This window comes from Crotalus tigris, unplaced genomic scaffold, assembly GCF_016545835.1.
Source record: "Crotalus tigris isolate CLP2741 ecotype Arizona unplaced genomic scaffold, ASM1654583v1 scf7180000019068.10715455, whole genome shotgun sequence".
NCBI classification, from domain to species: domain Eukaryota; kingdom Metazoa; phylum Chordata; class Lepidosauria; order Squamata; family Viperidae; genus Crotalus; species Crotalus tigris.
Genome location: NW_024097358.1, coordinates 8,613,638 through 8,633,353, shown reverse-complemented (window position 1 = coordinate 8,633,353; position 19,716 = coordinate 8,613,638). Strand labels below are relative to the sequence as shown.

The following is a 19,716-nucleotide window of genomic DNA, read 5'->3' as shown; positions in this document are numbered from 1 at the left end:
CCGCGAAGTGGTTTCATGTGGCCCACAAAGCCATCCTGGAAACAGTGAGGGAATGGCCCCCGCTGCCTTGGCCCTGGCCCAGGCCGGCTGGGAGCCAGTGTACTATTTTGTGGTGGCCATCTATGCTGAAACGCATTCAGTCTTACTCCACAAGGCCATCCAGAAACAACAAGGAGCCAGCCCCTGCCACGTTGGCCCCACTCCCTGGGTGCATACTGGGGAGGTGTCACCCTCTGTGAGGAATGAAAAAATGCACATGCCTTGGCGCTTGCCCCAGTCCTACCCCCTTCTGCCAGAGACCCTCAGATCTGTCCCAGTCCTGCCCAGGCCCCCACAGGCACCCTTGACGTGAACGATGTAGAGCTGGCCATGCCCACCCAGTAGGCCACACCACTCCATCCATGCCCACCCAGTAGGCTGCACCCACCCTAGCCACACCACCCAGCCCCTCGAGGGCAACCGCAATGCTGATGCGGCCCTCAATGAAATTGAATTGACACCCTTGGACTAAGAGATCTCTAATGTTCTAATCCTATTATTCTAAGTTTGGGTACCAAAAGTATTTATGGACAAAATAATGATGGAGATAAATGTTTTGTTCTGCAACAAACCAGTCTTCTATATTCTTTTATAAGTAAAAGATTATAAAAATTAAAAATACAAAAACGTGAGGTGGGACCAAACCCCTCTTAGATTCTGAGAGGTAATTATAGCATATGCACAATACTGTAGTAGCCACAGATGCCATTCTGGAGATCTTTAAATCAAGTCTGATATCTAAATAAAAAAAATGCAAGTTCTGGTCATTCACCTGTTCAAAACTGCACTTTGCTTAAGCTTAGAAGCAGTGATACTTTACACAAACTATTTGGGGGATTCTTACATTAACAGAGTTTCAGACAAACTAAATTACATTTCTATTAAGTCTCCCTCCCCCAAGATCCTTTGACAGCCCATTTTTTTCTCTGTACATATGCACACACTGCCACTGACTTTTATACATCTTGACAATCTCACTTTATCATATTGCCATCTGTTGCTGAACTCTCCCTCTCCAGCAACTAGTGGTTATTTTTTAAAAAAAAAACAAACACAGGCATTTAGAATTCTAGCCAAGAACTAACTTTGCATTGTTGTCTCCTGGTTATCACAGATGGTCAAAAACCTTCCAGATGAATCTTGCTTCATAGCAGCTGTAACAAAAGGTAGGTAGATCTGCCTGTGAAAGGAACAGATTTCTGACTTATTCAGAACTGATAAATTTATTGAAGCCTGAGTGTGTGTAGACAAGAACCCATTATTCAATTTTGGATATACTCTCAGTTGGCAAAGTGTGCATGACACAGTGGACACAACTCCAGAAATTTTTTTTTTTTTTTTTTGTTACAAGAAGCCTGAGATAGTATAGAGATTCCTTCTTCATTTAATGGACCCCACTTCCTTCAACTCTGTTTTAGGAGGTTTAATGGGGGCATTGAGGAGGTGGCATTAGTGAAAATTATTACAGGTAGTTTTCGACTCACAACGGTTCATTTAATGATCATTCAAAATTACAACAGCACTTTAAAAAGTGTCTTATGACCATTTTTCACATTTAGGACCATTGCAGCATCCCCATGGTCATGTGATCACAATTCAGGCACTTGGCAACTGACTCATATTTATGACAGTTGTAGTGTCCGGGGGATCATGTGTTCACCTTTTGTGACTTTCTGAAAAGCAAAGTCAATGGAGAAGCTAGAGTCACTTAACAATCATGTTATTAACCTAATTGCAGTGATGAACATCTGTGTCAAGATAGATCATAAAATAGGGCAAAACTCACTCAAAGTCTCACTTAGCAACAGGAAACTTTCAGCTCAGTTTGATTGTACATTGAGGACTATCTGTATTTCCCTCAATACTTGTAATACTTCCAACCAGAGGAACCAGAAACCAGGAGGCAGGGGTCTTTTTTGTTATCAGTGTCACTTGGCAGTTCACATTCTTTGGGCTCTGTAATTTTCCCTACTTCCCTCCCCTTCCCCATATTATGGAACAGGATTCAAGCAGTGACCAGACTCAAACCTGCTTGAGATTCTTTGCAATATGTCACTACATAAATACAAGGTATTTCTTTAAGTTAGCAGGAGAATATTGCACATATAGTGGTAGACAGTGGAGTCCTGAAAAAATATTATACTTATCCAATTAAGTATACAAAGCACAACAAATTCATTTAATATTTCAGCAGAGGGGGAAGTAACTTAAAATATTCCTTTAGAGCAGACATGTCAAACACAAGGCCCCAGGGCCAGATGCAGCCCATGAAGTGGTTTCATGTGGCCCGCAAAGCCATCCTGGAAACAGTGAGGGAACGGCCCCTGCTGCTTTGGCCCTGGCCCAGGCCGGCCGGAAGCCACTGTACAATTTTGTGGTGGCCATCTATGCTGAAATGCATTCAATCTTAGCTCCACAAGGCCGTCTAGAAACAGCGAGGAACCAGCCCACTGCGTCAGCCCCGCCCCCTGGGTGCATGCTGGGGAGGTGTCACCCTTTGTGAGAAAAGAAGAAATGGACCATGCCTTGGCGCTTGCCCCCGTCCCACCCCCTTCTGCCAGAGACCCTCAGATCTGACCCATTCCTGCCTAGGCTCCCACAGGCACCCTTGACGCGAACGATGTAGAGCTGGCCATGCCCACCCAGTAGGCCACACCCACTCCATCCATGCCCACCTAGTAGGCCACACCCACCCTGACCACACACCCCTCGAGGGCAACCGCAATGCTGATGCGGCCCTCAATGAAATTGAGTTTGATACCCCTGCTTTAGAGGCTTTTGAAGAAGACTGCAAAAAATCTCCCTTTGAAGCAATCTCTTTGATTTTTTTTCTAAGTTACAAAAATAGACCCTATAATTACCCAATACTGGCCCATCCTAAGGATGAAAACTCCCATTGTTTTTAGGAACAACTATTTAAAAAGTGACTTGGTTTTGTCTTGTCTTATGTGTCACTACAGTACAGAATGCCGAAGGCTACCATTTAGTTCTAAAATAAACTAGGACCTTCTTGACGGTGTGCTACTGGCTTGCAAGAAGACGGGGAGCTGAAAGATGCAAAAGCAGGTGCAATAAGAATATTAATAGCAATACTCCACAAATTGACTCTACACCAATGAACTCAAGGCTGACATCATCCGAGACAGATCTTAGCAACAGGAATCTGTACTGAAATAAACTACAGGGATTTTTTTTCCATATTTTTTTGCAAAAAGAAAGTGGCAACCATGTCACCACTTACATAGACTCCAAAGAATGATGTATATTATCAACTGATTATCTAATAAGTTGCAAGCAAAATGACTATTTGCATAATTATCAGTTTCTAATGATATCATTTGCAAAAGTCCACATTTTTTGTTAGGAGGAAGATGGTTGCTGTAGTGATGAAACCTGATAAAGTGCTTTTAAGAGAATGAACATATGGGTATTGATGCTTTACAAACTCAATAATTCTCCCTTGCAAGAGGGAGGGGGCAATCACAGACTGATTATGCTGTAAAGGGAAGCAAGCTATAGTCGAGAGTATTTCTGTGTGGGAAACTCATCCTCTAGTCCAGGGGTGTCAAACTCGCAACATCACGTGACGTGTCATGACATATCACGGCTTTTTTGCCATTGCCGGCAATGGGGTGGGCGTGGTTTTACTATGATGCACCTGGCCCATGGGCTGGCAGTTTGACACCCCTTCTCTAATCAATTTATTTGCAAGGCAAATAAAAAAGCCCCATGTTTTTTGGTTGGGCCTTTTCTACAAATAATGTTTGCAGCCTCTGTGATGAAGGTGAACAGCCATGCTCACTGCACAGATGGTGCATCAGTCAATTACCTGGAATTGTGGAGAATGCTATAGGGCCATCTACTTTTGCCAATTTCTATAAAAATGCCCAAGCAATGCAGAGCTTTGCTTTTCAACTGATTATTAATGGTTAGCTCAATATGACAACACTAGAAAATGTTAGGTTGAAAAGGAAACCTCTTTAGGATTTGCTTTTCATTCTTCCCTTAACCAAAAGGCAGATTTGTCTGTGCACTCATTAGGGTTGCAATTTTATTAGTGTAGCTTTCTTTGATTTTGACAATTGACGTGCCAATTGTTTTTGTCAGCTTCTACTGGAAAATATAATTAGATATTGATGATTCTTGGTGGAGAAATTCAAAGAGTTAAGGTCATACAAGAGACTATGTAACAATCTTCCATAAATATCAAATTATTATATATTCTAACCACCAGGGCAAGCAAAGAAACTTCTTCAAACATTTGTTATTTTTACATTTATAAAATACAGATTACGGGACATTGGATGTCAACTTTTGCCAGCATTTTAATTTAAAAAGCCAATCAAATATTGAAATGGATGATTGGATGATTTTCAAATAGTTTAGTTTGCACTTATTCATTTGCTTATCTATGAATAACCATTAGTGACCTCAACAGTCCTTGACATTTGAGTAAATGTGCACAGAATCTTGCTATTAAATAATGTATCAACAAAGAAAGTGCCTGTAACCCATTAGCTTTTACATTTTTTCATAAGAAACATTTCTGGATTCATATGGCTTAAATCATTATTTCACTGCAATCTTTTTTAAAAAATTTATTTGGATATTATTATTATTATTTTGTTTAAGCTTTTTATATTAAAACATGACTGTAGCTTTCTGCCATCTGTTACCAGTTGGGTGGGGGTTTTTTGTATTGATTTCTAAATTCTGCACAATAGGAAAGCGGCAACATAATTATAAAGTAATCAAGAGCATCTATTTTTATAAGAAATAAACATAATGTATTAATGCAAACACATATGAAGTGCTAAGTCAAGAGCGCAAAGCACGCCTATCCCTTTGAATAGTGATCCAGTTTGTGATGCAGAACTTATGTGATGTTTAAAAAACTTTTGCCTTTCCTAAGCAAAGGAAATCCCATTTAAATTTGAATGTTCGGAAAGTTGACCATCTTAATATTTTAATCAGTTTCCAGATATTAATGAAAGCTTTAACCTACAACATTACAATTTACCAACTCAAAGCTTTCTTCATATACCATATTCTAAATCTGTGTTTTGTTGTACAGGATATGAGGAAAACACTTGTTTCAGGTAGGTATTGATTGGTAACTTTACTGTTGCTGATAAATTTTGCTAGCAATATTGTACAATACAATAAATTTAGGTCTGCCCTTTGTAAAGTGGGGAGAAATCTAAAATTACTCCAGGGAAATTATTTGGAACATGTAAACTTATTACGTTTTAATTAAGATATGTTGATTTTCAATCTTCATACATTGACTATTTTTGATCTGTCCTTTTATATTGTAGTAGATGGATTTGTTATGAAAACCATTTGATATGCCACAGACCTAGCATTAATTTCCAAAGAGAGTTAATACTTACAATACAGCATACCATAGATTTTAGAATTCCAGTTAAATAGGTTACACTCCTGTTTCCATTATTTTGGAGCACAAGAATTCCTTGTGCATTAACTGTGCATCCAAATCTAAATTAATTCTAAAAGACAATTTGAAGACCACTTAAATTACCCAATGTGTTCCTCCAAATTTCTTCTTGGGAAGCTTTTTCTCATGGTGACAGAAGGCCAAGTATTGGGAACTAGGTAATTTTTTGCAACAAGTTTCCTACACAATGAACTTGATCAAGGTTGTAATATAAAATAGAAACACATTGATCCATGTGCTTATTTTGGTTGTAGTAAATTGCCATTATTACATCTGCAGTAGTTTTCAGTAGCAGTGAATACACAGATTCCATGTTCTTGAAATGTACAGATTTCTCTATAGTTTATACTTAGGGGACTAAATGGCAAGATTTCCATGTGAATGTCTAGTATATTTGTTAAAGAGAATTATGCTCTATATATCCAAAGTAGCTTTTTTCACACTAAGCAAAATATCAATTGTTGTATAAATGCAATCTTAAAATTTTAAAACAGATACTCTATAGTTTCAGGAGTAAAATGTTCAATAAAACACTTATTTAATTAAAAAGTGCTTGTGTGAGTGCTTTGACACTGGTTTCCTAGGGAATTGATTGAATTCCATTATATTACGATATTAGGGTTCTAAATTCTATATATATTTGGTATATAAACTTCAAATACCCAACGTCTGGACAATCCCCAGGGACCTATGCAAGGGTCCTTTTTGCAGACTTCAGTACTGTTATTCCAGTAATTCTTCGTTCTAAACTGATTCAGCTAACTGTGCCTGTCCATACTTGTAAACAGATTATAAGCTTTCTGACAGATAAAAAGCAATAGGTGAAGGTTGGGAAAATCAGATCAAACACCCCCAGGGCTGTGTGCTCTCCCCGTTACTTTTTTCTCCATATACCAATGACTGCACCTCTTAAAGATCCCTCTGTTAAAATATTGGATTTTGCAGATGATACAATAGTCATTGGTCTCATGCAAGATGGTGATAAGTCTGTTCAATGGGAGGTTGAACAACTGGTGCAGATGGAACAATCTGGAGCTGAACATGCTTAAAACTAGAGATAAGAGTGGATTTTAAGAGGAGCCCTCCTAGTCTACTACCCCTTACTGTATCAGACAACAGAGTATCAACAGTAGTCTTCACAATGCTGAACTGTTAATTTCCACAGTTCTATCTTATAGCTAAGTATATTACTAAGTATATTTGTGAATAATTGCTTTAGAATTTTGCAATATCACTGTATTAGCATACCTTGAGCATTAGATTTTATTGACTCAGCAGAGCGGGAGGTTCTTCAGATCAGTCATTGAAGTCATTCCCAGGACATTTACTATGTAATTCAGCTGAAATGTCAGTATTGTTTTCCAAAATAGATAACACAGCATATGTCTAGAGAGTTCTGTGCAATTTTTTGCTGAGGCATTTGCTGTTACTGTTTAGGTACAGACATGTCCAATGCCAATATTAATATTTTGACATCTCAGGTTATTGTGATTTCTAATTAAATAAGAAAAGATTAAAGACTGTAAATTATAATAATAATAGCCTTCTAACTATAGTCAGCATTTTACAGTGGAGAATCTCCCCCACCATTGACTCATGTTTGAGGCAAGACAAAAGATTCAGATGGTATTTCTTCTGGGGGAAGACAGACACCATCCCTCTTTCAAAATTTATTATGAAAGTAGATATGTAATCAGTTAAACCTTATTGGAAGCTCTGTGTGATTTTGGTTTTTGGTTAGTAACTGGGTGAGCTCGACTCTAATGTAAGCGCAATGTATATGTTTTTCTATTACAGAGCAGAATGACCTGGTGGGTGGGATTTTATACCTGAATGCCTTAAACCTACCTGCTAAAGACAGCTTGACTGAGGCATGTAAATTAAGCTTGTGTTTTACAAAATAGGATACCAGAAAAGTATGCATCAGAGATATCTTTGGAGACATTTGTGTCTCGCCTCATGGCAAGACGGCAACAAACAAATTTAGTAAATAAAATATGGGTAAAAGAGTGGGCATACTTGGGGTCTTTTAGGCTACTTTGGTATAGGAAACAACCAATGAAGTTCTGCAACCCAAATGGGTCTGTTGAAGATGAGAAGACTTAAATTCTGAATTCCTCTGTTCTGTTCAAATAAAACTTAACAGCCATCTGACATCCACGTTTTTGCCAAACACCCTCTAATTGTACATTAAGGCTAAGATAGGAGGGGAGAATCAATTTCTGAATCTGGGGGAAGACTGAATTCATCTAAGGCACAAAGGCTGGATACAAGTATAGCAATGGGGTCCAGCTGCATTATATAGAATGCATTAACTTGACATTAGTGGAAAAGTAAAGGCATAACATAGATCTTTGATCCAATTAATATATTTACTGCCTTTACTCCTTGGTTTGGGAAGTCTGAGATGAATTTCTCAGTTTTGTGATCATACATGTTTTTAGATCAATTGTCAACCTCAGGAAGATTAACAGGATTTGTTCAAGCATTCCAGAATTAGGCTGTATTTTCAGGATAGGTCTTTCAATTGAGCTAATCTATTGTGTTATGGTCTGGACATGTTCATTTATGGCAGTTATCTGTATGTGGTAGGGATTGATTGATTTCCAGGAAAATCAACCCTCTTTGGTGTCAAGAATAGCACTAACATGCTATGAACTGGGCGATAGTGGGTTCTTTTTAAAATTATGATTATAACGCCCAGTTCTTTCAAAATCTGCAAAAATCTTTTTCCTGTTCAATCTAGGATGACTGAATCAGTATATCCTATAGGCAGGAGTGCATGGGGATATGAGATTGGCTATACTGATTACCATCAATACCTCAAGAGCTGTTGAATGGAAGATAAGGGGTACCTGAGAAATATCTAAATAAACCTCTTGTCTTTCTTGAGATATTCTATATTGGATGTTTTCATCCCAAACCTTTAATATTTGATATGGCAATTTATACATTACATATCCAAACTAAAAAAATGTTCAGGAATAATGACGAATGTGAAATACAGTATCTTGAATGATATCTTTTTCTGTATTGAGACAAGAACTTCATTTTGTCTTATGAAACTTGCGGGAGGGCATATAACAACTTAGTGTATATGCACTGTTGAACTCTACCATGACACTTGTGACTCTCTTTAGATTATGTGTAGTTATACGGGTTCATTATGTGGGCACATCCCGTTAGCCTCCCGCCTATAGAGTTTTTGCCACTCCTCACAATTCTGATGATTTTCCCATTCAATCCTAAAATGTTATATGCTTCAGGCAAGAAGAGGCACAAAGCAGGCATGTGAGCTGCAAAGAAAATATCCACTAATTGTGCGTCATAGGAATTCTTAAATTGGAAAAATTCTTAAATCCTACTTTGTATTGGGGGTTTTACAGAATTTATTAACCTGAGGTAAATTTGCATGTGTGAATTCTGGGGCTGGCTATTGGTGGCTCATAGACTGTTCCCCTCCTTTCTGTCTGTTCTTTAATGGAATTATCTAAATTGCATAGAGACCAGGACACTTCCATTAGATGTTCAGCTCTTTCCCGTCTGATGGCAGCCCGGGCATCGACAACTGCAGTCAGGAATGGAATACGGGGATTGCTGCAGAACTTCTCCTCACACCTTGAGTTGATTCGATTAGGAAGACTCTAGGACTTTTCCCATCCTTTTCGTCTCTTATTATACAGGGCAGATACTGAGATCATAGCCTTCCCTGGTAGTCTCTGGGAATAAATGCTGAGAAATTGGAAGTGATGGTTCCTCTAAAAAGGGTGAAGAGAAACAATACCTAGCATGCTGGATTTTTTTTTGCTTTCCACTGCCCATGCTACCTAGCGATGGCAACAAATTCTGTAGCAGCTATGCTGGTCACATGGTTTGTAGCCAGTAACTCAGCAATTATGGTGTTGAAGAGATTTTGGAAATGAAGTGAGGCGAGTGCATCGGCGTGTAAATACATACTAACTTTATGGCCCAGACCCAGCTTTGAAGGAATTCTGATGTATCTCCAGGTTGGACATTAGGAGTTCTTGCTAATATGCTTTGTGGGCATATCAGTCTAGAAAAGGAGGAAAATTAGGACAAGGGAAGAAACAGTCTGAAAATAAAAGGTGTCCTAGACAGAGCTGATGGGCATAAATGCTCTTGGGAAAATAGCAGAGCCAAATCTGGGAATGGTGCTTTTAGAAACATTAGTATTTTCTCGCCTTGCCTTGTAGAAAGGGAGATATCCTACTGTAGAATGTCTTGGCTCCATTTCATACAAATTATTTTAACACATCAATTTAGAATCATGAAACTGTTAAATTCTATTTCTTCACTCTGATCTTTTTTGTGAAGCAGTTTAGTCATACATCTTCATCAAATCCAGCTCCTGAGTTTGGACAACCCATAGAGTTTTAGAGAATGGGAAATGTTCATCACATAATACATTCCTCAGATCAAATCTGATGTTTGTCAAAGCCAAGATTTTTTCTAACATTAATCATTAATACTAAGACTCATCTGCTCTTTGAAGCAGCAGCCAGACATCCAGGTAAATAATGGAGTAATAACACCCTTGTTTGTCTTTGGGGTTCTAACTCCAGAAAATGCAGTCCATTATTGGCAATTATGGCAAATCCTTATTTAGTGTCATGAATGCAAGTAAAATGCATATTTTGATGCTGAATCTTAAAAATCCATAGAAGAAAACCCTAGAAATTCATCTTACCAATTTGCTCAGTCTTTCTCTCAACCCCAGATGTGACATAATTACAGCTATTTCTATCTGTACCCTGATCAAGTAGCCCTATATTACTGTTAGACAGATTGGAACATTTAAGAGAACCATTTAAACTGAAAATATAGTATATGTAATGTAGCAAATATTTCCATTCATCCTAAGGGGCTGTGCACATGAGTAACACATGACATTTATCCCATGTTCATAGAAAAAAAAATCCAAAACAAAGCTTTATTTTCAAAGCTTTGCTAACCACTGACAAGGTGGTAACATATACAAGTTTCTAATTTGTTCTGGATAATAATCACCATCATGGTGTTTAGGATTGAAAAGAAGGAATTACACTGTAACACTGGATCAATAATATATATTAGAGTTGATAATCAATAATTGTGTTTCCCTACTTGAGCCAGATGATCATTTAAAACTATAAATTAGAAGAGATTATAGGGAAGAGAGAAATGACATTTAAAAAATTATTTTTTAAAAAATCTTTTGGAACAGTCTAAATTTAAACTTCTATAAAAGCTATATATTGGTGGGGGTTGATAAAATTCATTGTAAATGTTTGTGTAAAAAAGCAGGTATCTGTGCAAAAAGAAATTGTGAATATAGAGATCATAGCACAAATTTCATACGGAGCAATGAGAAAACATATTTTCTGATCTCTAAGTAAATGTGTTGCTAAGAAAAATAAAAATAATGTCACAGAATGATTTAATAAAACAGTGGAATTCTACCTCACCTTAGAATAATTAAGAAAGTTTTTAAAACATCTATAAGCTTGGCAAGGGAAAAATAAATTAATGTAAAATATGGGAGGTTGTCTGGATACCACGTTGCAATCTGTGCTGGGCTTTTGCTTCCAGAAGTGGGTGAAGACCACCGTCCCTTTAAAATCTAACTTACTAACTACTAAGTAACTTAGGGAATACTTAATGTCTCTTGCCTTGTTGTCTTTCTGCCTCCCTGATCTTATCAACTGAACATTCTGAAATATTGCCATTTCCAGGGTAGGTTTCAATTTCTTGTATCAACAGGGTGTATTGAGACAATAGTAAAATTGCCCTGATGTTTGAAATACATAGTGTTCAAATCTGAAGGCTGAGATGAGTGTGATATTATAATGGGAGTTTGCAATCCAAACAACCAAAGAACCTCATTGGGAAAGATCTAAACTCTACGTTAAATTTTGCAGTCAACTGTCCTGCAAAAGAAAAAGAAACCTGTTATGTAAGTCATACTGTGTCAAATACTGGTACAGAAGGAGAAAAAGCAGCACATCCAATAGTTTGAATGGCAAAAGCAAATGATAAATATTCACTAATAAGAAGTATGTATAAAAGCAGGACATTGGGTATAACAGAAAGTATATAATGACCTTTGGCAAGTGTTTTGGAGTTCCATTTGCATTATTTGTGAAGAGAATGTTGGAATGTTGCCGTATCATCCCCACAGCCCTTTGAAACCATGTTTGACACTAAAAATGGCTTCTGAAAATTGATTCCAGTGTTTTTTGAAACACTGAAACAGCTTTAAGCAAATCAAACCAAGTTCAGTAAATATATCCTTCAGTGTTGAACTGGATGGACCTTGTGAATTTTTCCATCATGAGTTCTACTTATTTCTAAATAAAATGCAAACATCTGATGTAGTTTCTATAAATATCCAGCTATTTGAAAAAGAATTTTCCAAGTTCATCTAATAACGGAAGAGGGTATTTGTCACTGAAATTAGAATAACCTATTTTTATATACCATTTCTGATTTATGAGGCACCCATTCCTTTGGAAGTGATTATAATAGACAGAAATTCTCTCTTCTCCCCAGATTGCATTACTTCTTTAAAAAAATGTAGAATAATCTTTATAAAAGGGTTTTTGCTTTTATAACTTCAACCCATTTCACAGCTGTTTTAAAAGCTTTATCTCCTAGTGGTATAAAGATGCCTTTTTGAAAAGAAATATTAACTTGGCATGTGTATTATATGTTCAGTCATTTCATACAGTTTCAGATTTAGACATCTAGTTTATATAAAAAAGAAGATACTGAGGAGAATGGGGGGAAAAAGATAGCAGGCCTGACATTACAGATTTCTAGCTTTATCATCACAACAATCTAGGAAGCCTCTGAGCCAAATATTATAAAAGAAGAGAAACTGCTGAACCTCCAAGATGAGCATGCTCAGTGTATGTGCCGGCACAGAAAACAAGGAAGTACAGAAGCGCAGGAATCTACATCTCACAATGGCTGCTGTTTTAACATTCCTTAACACATATATGATTTTTTTTTCTTTTAAAATAAAAAATATACCCAAGGGCATTGTGTTTTCTTTTTGCTTTGTACATTTTCCTCCTACTGAACAGTATCTTCAAGGTTCAGTGCTCATGTTTGTTCCTCCTCAGTTATAAATCTCTCCTTCAATCCCAACATCATTTTTTTTTGCTGCTTTCAGTGTCAAAAGAACAACTTCTCCCTCTCTTGGAAGCAACAGCAGTTCTTCTGAAGTGCGAAGTGATTCAACCAACAATTCTTTTCTCCCACCCGCCACCCCATGATTTCTTCTGAGCCGGCTTTGTAGGAATGGTTTACAATTATAGCAATCCACCCACGGGGCAATGGGGGGAGGGGGGAAGGGGATAAAGTTCCCATAGATTTAGGTCCTCAGTTTCAGAGACCTTCAGTCTATTGGAATAAGTATGTATATATTAGAGTGTGTGTGTGTTTGTGTGTGTGTGTGTGTGTGTGTGTCTTTTTATGTGGGATAAAAAAGGGGAACAATGTTTTGCACCAGCTTCCCCTGTTTTGTTTTCCAAAGGCCCTGGTGAAAGAGCACTGGCATCATTTTGTTGGCAGAGATACTGGTGTCCACTGTAACTTCTAGAAGGGTAATTTAAATACTCAGTTTGTTTTTCACAAGGTAGACTGGCTCTCACGTCATAGGATGATGCAACATCTGCAGAAACGCTGTCTGCTGCCCCCCACAGATGGTGGTGGAGTTACAGGTGCAAAGTAGGCGTGGACTTTAATATTCGGTAAGTGGGTCTGAAAAGACAAACACATTTTTTCCCATTTAGAAAAACTTTAAAATACCAAAAACATGAACAAAGATTGTAAACTTAAAAAGTTGAACATGAAATAATATTAGACCCTTTTTATGCAGAGAAAATATTATGTAAAAAAGTTGAACATGAAGTAATATTAGACTCTTTTTATGCAGAAAAAATATGCTGTAAGAGCCAGAAAGATATTTTAAGGAAAACCAATGGGTTGTTTCCAATCTTCCCCAGTTTAGTTTTATGCATATGTATTTTTTTTTTACTTCAATATTTTCTCTATTATCTGGTTGCTTCTGTAAAGAGAACTTCCCTTAATCTCACTTTCTGTAGATTTGTAAAAGACACTGATTCACACATGAAAACAAAATTGAGGTGTAGGGACACAAACATGCATGACTGAAGGGCTATTTCATCATCAGGCCAAGATGTAACATTTGGGTCAGCAATTAAGTTATTAGGATGCTTGAACTGTGTAAATAATTATCTTATTTGAGCTCCTTTAAATAATGTGCAAGGCTGTGCAAGGGCTTTTCTGCACTGAGAAGAATCTAACTAGTGTCCATGAATATCACCATTCTCTCAAGAAAGCATGGAAGGCCCTCAAACAATCAAAATATCTCAGATGAAGGAAGGAAGTAATGAGATAAATTAAATTTTGGCTATCTATTAAAAGGATATATTTTTATAGAAAATTACCAATAGTCACCTGGTCCTATGAATACTTAGTAAAGTTGGAAACTAATTTCAATCTCATTCTTAACCTACCAGGCAACAAGTCTTAGATTTTGATTTACTATTGATTTGTCAGATTTATGTCCTGTCTTTTATCTCAGCTGTTTACATGGAAGTCTGTTCTAATTTTATCTTATAATTATCACAGCCCTGCAAGAAAGGTTGGACTGAGAGAATAACTGACTCCCAATTTCCAGTGCATTCTGTGGGTGAATGGAGCCTTGAAGCTATAGCTTCCCAGTTGAAACTGAATACTAAGTCTAATATGCTGACATTATGCCATATATTCTTACTTTCAGTTTGAAGAATATGTTCTAAGTAGTTGCAGCTATTGTTAGGATGAGAAAAGAGTTAAATAAGTACAGGAGCTAGAACTGTACATACATCAATCTATCAAACAATGTAAATGTATTCTTACCCTGAGTCTCTTAATTCCAGCTCGGGTAATCTGTTGGCAATCATACAATTCTATCCTTTCCAGGCTGTGGCAGCTCTTGAGGTGTTCCAAGGAGGCATCTGTGATCAAGGGGCAGTTATCCAGCTCAATGACCTCCAAACGATCATGGGCACAGGCACCGTTGCCTAAATGGCGAATACCATCATCAGTGATCAGCTCACAGTGTGATAAACTCTGCCATTAAAAGAGAAAACAAAGCAACAGGTGGTAATCAAGACTTGGCTATGCAGATTTTTTCAATCTAATTTACCAGACCCAGGCCTCAATTATCCTCTACAATCTGTTCTGCTGAAATTCTGCACAATCCTTCAGGTGAAAATATACAGGCCTCAGGGATTCTCTTTTCTTCAGATAAGAACCCCAATTCCATGTATACTTTGGGTAACATGTCAATTCCTCTCTGCAATTTTTAAATTTGAATCATAGGTAAATGATCTCCAAAGTGATTATGGATGGCTTACAAATGTTAAAACAATCGCAGTTTAATAAAACCAAATGCTTGATGTCATACACAATTCAATTCATAAATATATCATATCTACATTGACTAGCAAAGCTACAAGACTCAGACACGTGGGGGAACAGCTAAGTGTGTAACACATTAATCCTAATCTCCAGAAGAGTGTTCTATAGCAGGGGTCTTCAAACTTGGTCTTTTTATGACTTGTGGACTTCAACTCCCAGAATTCCTCAGCCAGGCCTTCCCTTTTCTCCTCTTCAGATTTCTGCAGAGGCTAGTGTTTTTTTCAAGTTATTGCATACTTGGCCCTTTTATAACATATAAAAGCTATTTAGGGTGACATTTAACAGGCTGCAGTCCTATTCAGGGCATTTATGGAATATTGAGTTTTATCTGGTTGTATGTAAAGTATATGTTCAGCTGTATAACTCAGCCTCTTAAAGGTGCTCTTCAACTAAAATATATAATAAAATATTCTCTTGGCTCTTTTGACTCATATTCTAAAATTCTATAGTACAGATGAAAAAATGGGTTGGGTAAAATGTTAGCCTGCAAGAAAAATATTAACTCACCAAAACTTGGAGCAGTGGACAGTGTATGGAAAGCTGAATTAAGGTGCTGTCTGTTATCTGGAAGAAAACAAAGACATGTTTGAAACTAAAACTCTGTATTGTACTGGCAAGGAGTTTCATATGCATCATTTTGTGTTAGCGTTCTTCCAGACACAACATAAAGTTTGAAGAGGAGGATTGCTAGGAGAAGTACTGATTTTTCTCTGGTCATTTCCAAAATAAGGATTTTGGGTGGTGCCAAAAACCAAAATGTGAATTGCTTAATATAGAAAGTACTGTATTTCTTTTTCTGTTCCAAAAGTTTTATTAGTTTATAGTATACGATACAATGAAAATACAAAAGTAAATAGCGGAAAAGATAGGGAAGGGAAAAGGAAGTGGAGAAGTGAGGTAAGGGAGAGAAAAATTAAGAAGAGGCATTGACTTCTGACTTCCTTTGGTAAAGTAAAGTAGAATATCAACATCAAACTTCAACTTTTTACTTTTACAAAATAATATAAACTAGCCATTTCAATAACATCAAGTCTATCTAATTGGTAAAACCCAAAATCAAAATTTCATTTTTTCCACCTCAAGCACAAGCTGAAAGTATTGTATTTCTAAGCCAATAATAACTCTAGGGTATCCATAAATTAGATAAAGTGTCTCTTTCTAATTCAAATTATACAGGATTTTTCTCAATAGGATTTAAAATTTGGGGCTCTTTACAATTAATAACTAAGAGGAACATTAATCTGAAGAAGACCTGAAAACTCACTTAATCACAAATTAATTACTGCTGACAATTATGGAGGGATCTGATTAAAAGAAAAGAAGCAGCACAAGACCATGGAGAACTGAAATCAATCCTCTGTACTTTAAAAACTTTTTCTCTACTTTGTTCCTCTTATTCCCAGGCTGATACTAAGGATACTGGTAGATGACATACCAGTTGTTTCCCATCATGTAATCTAATCCTTTTCCTAGTTATTATGTCTGTGAATCTTCATAATATAATGGTATGCAACTAAACTGATTAATCTCCAAAGTAGCAGCAGAGCAGAAGCTTTGATATATTCTCAAACTCTCTGGTAATGTGTAATAAAGAATGGAAATGGGATGTTAGGAAACTGCATAGACATTTTTCCTTGTTTGCTTAAAGCAGCCAATGAAGCACAGTGAGGAAGCTTTCTGCCTTATGTATTGCACACTTTGAAAGATGTTTACTGGACCACAAAAGAGAAAAGTGGAAGTGGATCAGCTGTTTCCCACTAGACTAGAGCAAGCGTGTCCAACCTGCGGCCCAATGGCTGTATGGGGCACTGGATAGCTAAGTAATGCAGCCCTGTAAGACCATAAACCTTTAACATTATTATGTGTATTTATATTATGTTAACTATATTATATATTTATATGTGGCCAAAGACAATTCCTCTTCACTCTGTGCAGCCCAGGCAAGCCAAAAGATTGGATATGCCTGCACTTGTTCTAATTCTGAATTTCATTACAAAGTCAATAAATGTGATTCAGAGACTTATTTCAACTTGTGGCATTACAACCATGAATTATCTTCCTTAGGTAAATAACCCATTATATATTAGTAATACCCCATCTTCATCATTACAGAGTGGTCTCACAGCCAAATTATCACTCAAAAATATTTCTTGCTTCACTGCTTGCTATGATGCTCAAAAGCAAAATCAAGCATATTCTTGATAAATTACAATTTCTTTTTCATTAGATAACTTTTAACTACATAATCTAGAAAATAGGTTGAAAATAGTACAATTACCTGAACACATTCCTCCAAGTCCATTTTTTCAAGTTCATGACAATTCTGGAAAACATACACATTAAAGATTAATTTGTTTTTGAAACATGTCCTGGTATTGCAGAATAGTTTCATTTGTTACTAGGAAATAATTTCAGTGTAAGCAATTGGAAAACTTACTTAAAAATAAGGATAAAAAAAACAAGTTTGCCAGAGAACTCGATTACATGTAATGTATTAAAATTGTTTTAGGGCAAGTTAATTTTGTTCAGAAATAAATATGGAAATATATTGCTCCCCCCCCTTTCTGACTTGACTCTAAAAAAACATAAAAGTTTGCAGTCGCAACAGATTATATAATTTTACTGAAATTCTGTCAAAGCAATTTGTTCTTATTCCATGAACTGAGTTTTATTTTTAGCACTGGATGGTATGTAACTAATCAAATATACTTCAAATGGGTTACATTAATGAGGCATAGGTATCTATGCATTATGGCCTTAAACCAGTCACTGATCTCCATGTTATTACATTTCAATTCCTATCATATTCAACCACTGTGACCAGAGGTGAAGTATGGGCATGGTATTTCAAGAACAATGGGGCCCAAGACTGGAGAAAGCTAGTTATAAAATACAAGAGTAAAAAAAAAAATTAAAATTAGAGGAAAAAGTTTTGTAATATTTGCACTAAATTTAGACTGATGGATAAAGCACCACCAATAAAAAATATTAACTTGCTGCATCGTCTATTCAACCACATCAAGCATCTATAACACTATTAAATTACAATCATCTTAAAAATTCTTGGAAACACATATTCTGTTGAGCTCAGAATTCTGGTTCTTTTCTGATCTTTCATGTTCATACAAAAAAGCAGGCATAGGATATATTATTTGAAAAGATATGGACTGGAAAAGACCACTAAGCTCCCATATCTCAGCATAAGTTAGTTTTTTCCTGTATCTTGGATTCACTTCTAGACTCAAAAAGAGAAGACTGACTAATTAACTAAATGTTGGTAATAAAGCATGAATGGGGGGAAACTCTATGTTCATTCATTCTCGTGGGTTGGGGTTTTTTTTTTTTTTTTTGAGACATCATGTCCTGCTTTTCATATATTTCAGGAAAGGCAACAGAATGATATTCTTTTCTTATCAAGTTTGATCTTCAATTTGCTTCCCTTTCTTCTTTGTTACTAGGACTAATCCTACCGTTTAGGCTCAAGACCTACTAACATTACTGATTTAGATATGTGAAACTCTGTATCTGTTTTTTTCTCCCATCCTTAAAGCTCCAGTGCAGCACCAACAGCATAATGGCTTCCAAGGAAATATTGAAACAGAAGCTGTCCGCTTATGAAGTACTGGCATAGATAGTAAACAAAAGCATTTACAGATAGCCCTCAACTGAACCCAAAATTTCTATTGCTAAGTGAAAAATTTGTCAAGTGAGTTTTTTCCCATTTTGTGATCTTTCTTGTCACAGTTGTTAAGTAAATCACTGCAGTTATTAAGTTAGTAACAAGGTTGTTAAGTGAAACTGCCTTCCCTATTGACTTTGCTTATCAGAAGATTACAAAAAGTGATCACATGACTTCACTGCAACTGTTATAAATATGAATCAGTTGCCAAGCATCTGAATTTTGATCATTGATGGGGATGCTGCAATGGTTGTAAGTGTGAAAAATGGGCATAAGTCAGTTTTTCAGTGCTGTTGTAACTTTGAATAATTACTAAATGAACTGTTGTTAACTTGAGGACTAGCTATAATGGAAAAGGCGGCCTTGACATAAAATGCTTACCCGAGCCAGAGTTGTGAAGCCCACATCTGTAAGCTGGGAACACCGAGCTACTTCCAATATCCTGCAGGGGAAAATAAATAAACAAATAAACAAATAAACACACACACACACATATCAACAAACAGTTTTTAGTATTTAAAATCTACTTCTGAAATCTCAGAAAGCCAATATGAACTAAGGAATACTTTTTAAATTCCTTATTCCAAAATAGGTGAGAGATGTTGAATTCTTCCTACTCCCACTTCATGGGATTTTAGATATCAACAATCCTATCAAGAAAATCAAACACTAATAGAAGAAAGAAATAAGACACTATAAATTTCAGAAACAACTTGTTCCTTTTTATGACTTATTTCTAAATTTTAATATTTTTACTATGTTTCCCAGCACTAATAATGAAGATTTTTCGGAAACAAAAATCTCCATTCCTGCTTGCCTTTCTTAGCTAAGGAAACATCTTTTAGCTGAGTCCTTTTGTCATCTATCCCCTCCCTTCACCAACATATATCACTGCCCTGTCTTTGATTCCCAACAATGCTTCATAAAACTGTTTCAGGGCAAGTTAATTTTGTTCAGGTTCTCAAACTGATCTAATCAAAATTATCTTAATAATCAATTTATGGAAGAATCACATTGTTGTTTCTGAATAAGTTAGCTTTCGAAAGGG

At 36.5% G+C, this 19,716-nt stretch overlaps 2 protein-coding genes across 6 annotated transcripts in view; one reads left to right on the top strand and one right to left on the bottom strand.

The window, feature by feature from the left end:
* The window catches only part of LOC120315195 (transcription factor CP2-like), a 30,603-nt gene extending 18,086 nt beyond the window's left edge, over positions 1-12,517 (top strand). For both annotated transcript variants that reach the window (XM_039359158.1, XM_039359159.1), the window contains 2 exons: positions 1,154-1,205; positions 3,000-12,517. In XM_039359158.1, coding sequence (XP_039215092.1) covers positions 1,154-1,205; positions 3,000-3,037 — 90 coding nt within the window. In that variant the 3' untranslated portion in view covers positions 3,038-12,517. The remainder of the gene's footprint in view (positions 1-1,153; positions 1,206-2,999) is intronic.
* Positions 12,167-19,716, bottom strand: part of FBXL20 (F-box and leucine rich repeat protein 20) — a 62,288-nt gene continuing 54,738 nt past the window's right edge. For all 4 annotated transcript variants that reach the window (XM_039359164.1, XM_039359160.1, XM_039359162.1 and 1 more), the window contains 5 exons: positions 19,050-19,110; positions 17,268-17,312; positions 15,497-15,553; positions 14,426-14,638; positions 12,167-13,261 (listed from right to left, as the gene is read on the bottom strand). In XM_039359164.1, the coding sequence (XP_039215098.1) occupies positions 13,154-13,261; positions 14,426-14,638; positions 15,497-15,553; positions 17,268-17,312; positions 19,050-19,110 (484 nt within the window). In that variant the 3' untranslated portion in view covers positions 12,167-13,153. The remainder of the gene's footprint in view (positions 13,262-14,425; positions 14,639-15,496; positions 15,554-17,267; positions 17,313-19,049; positions 19,111-19,716) is intronic.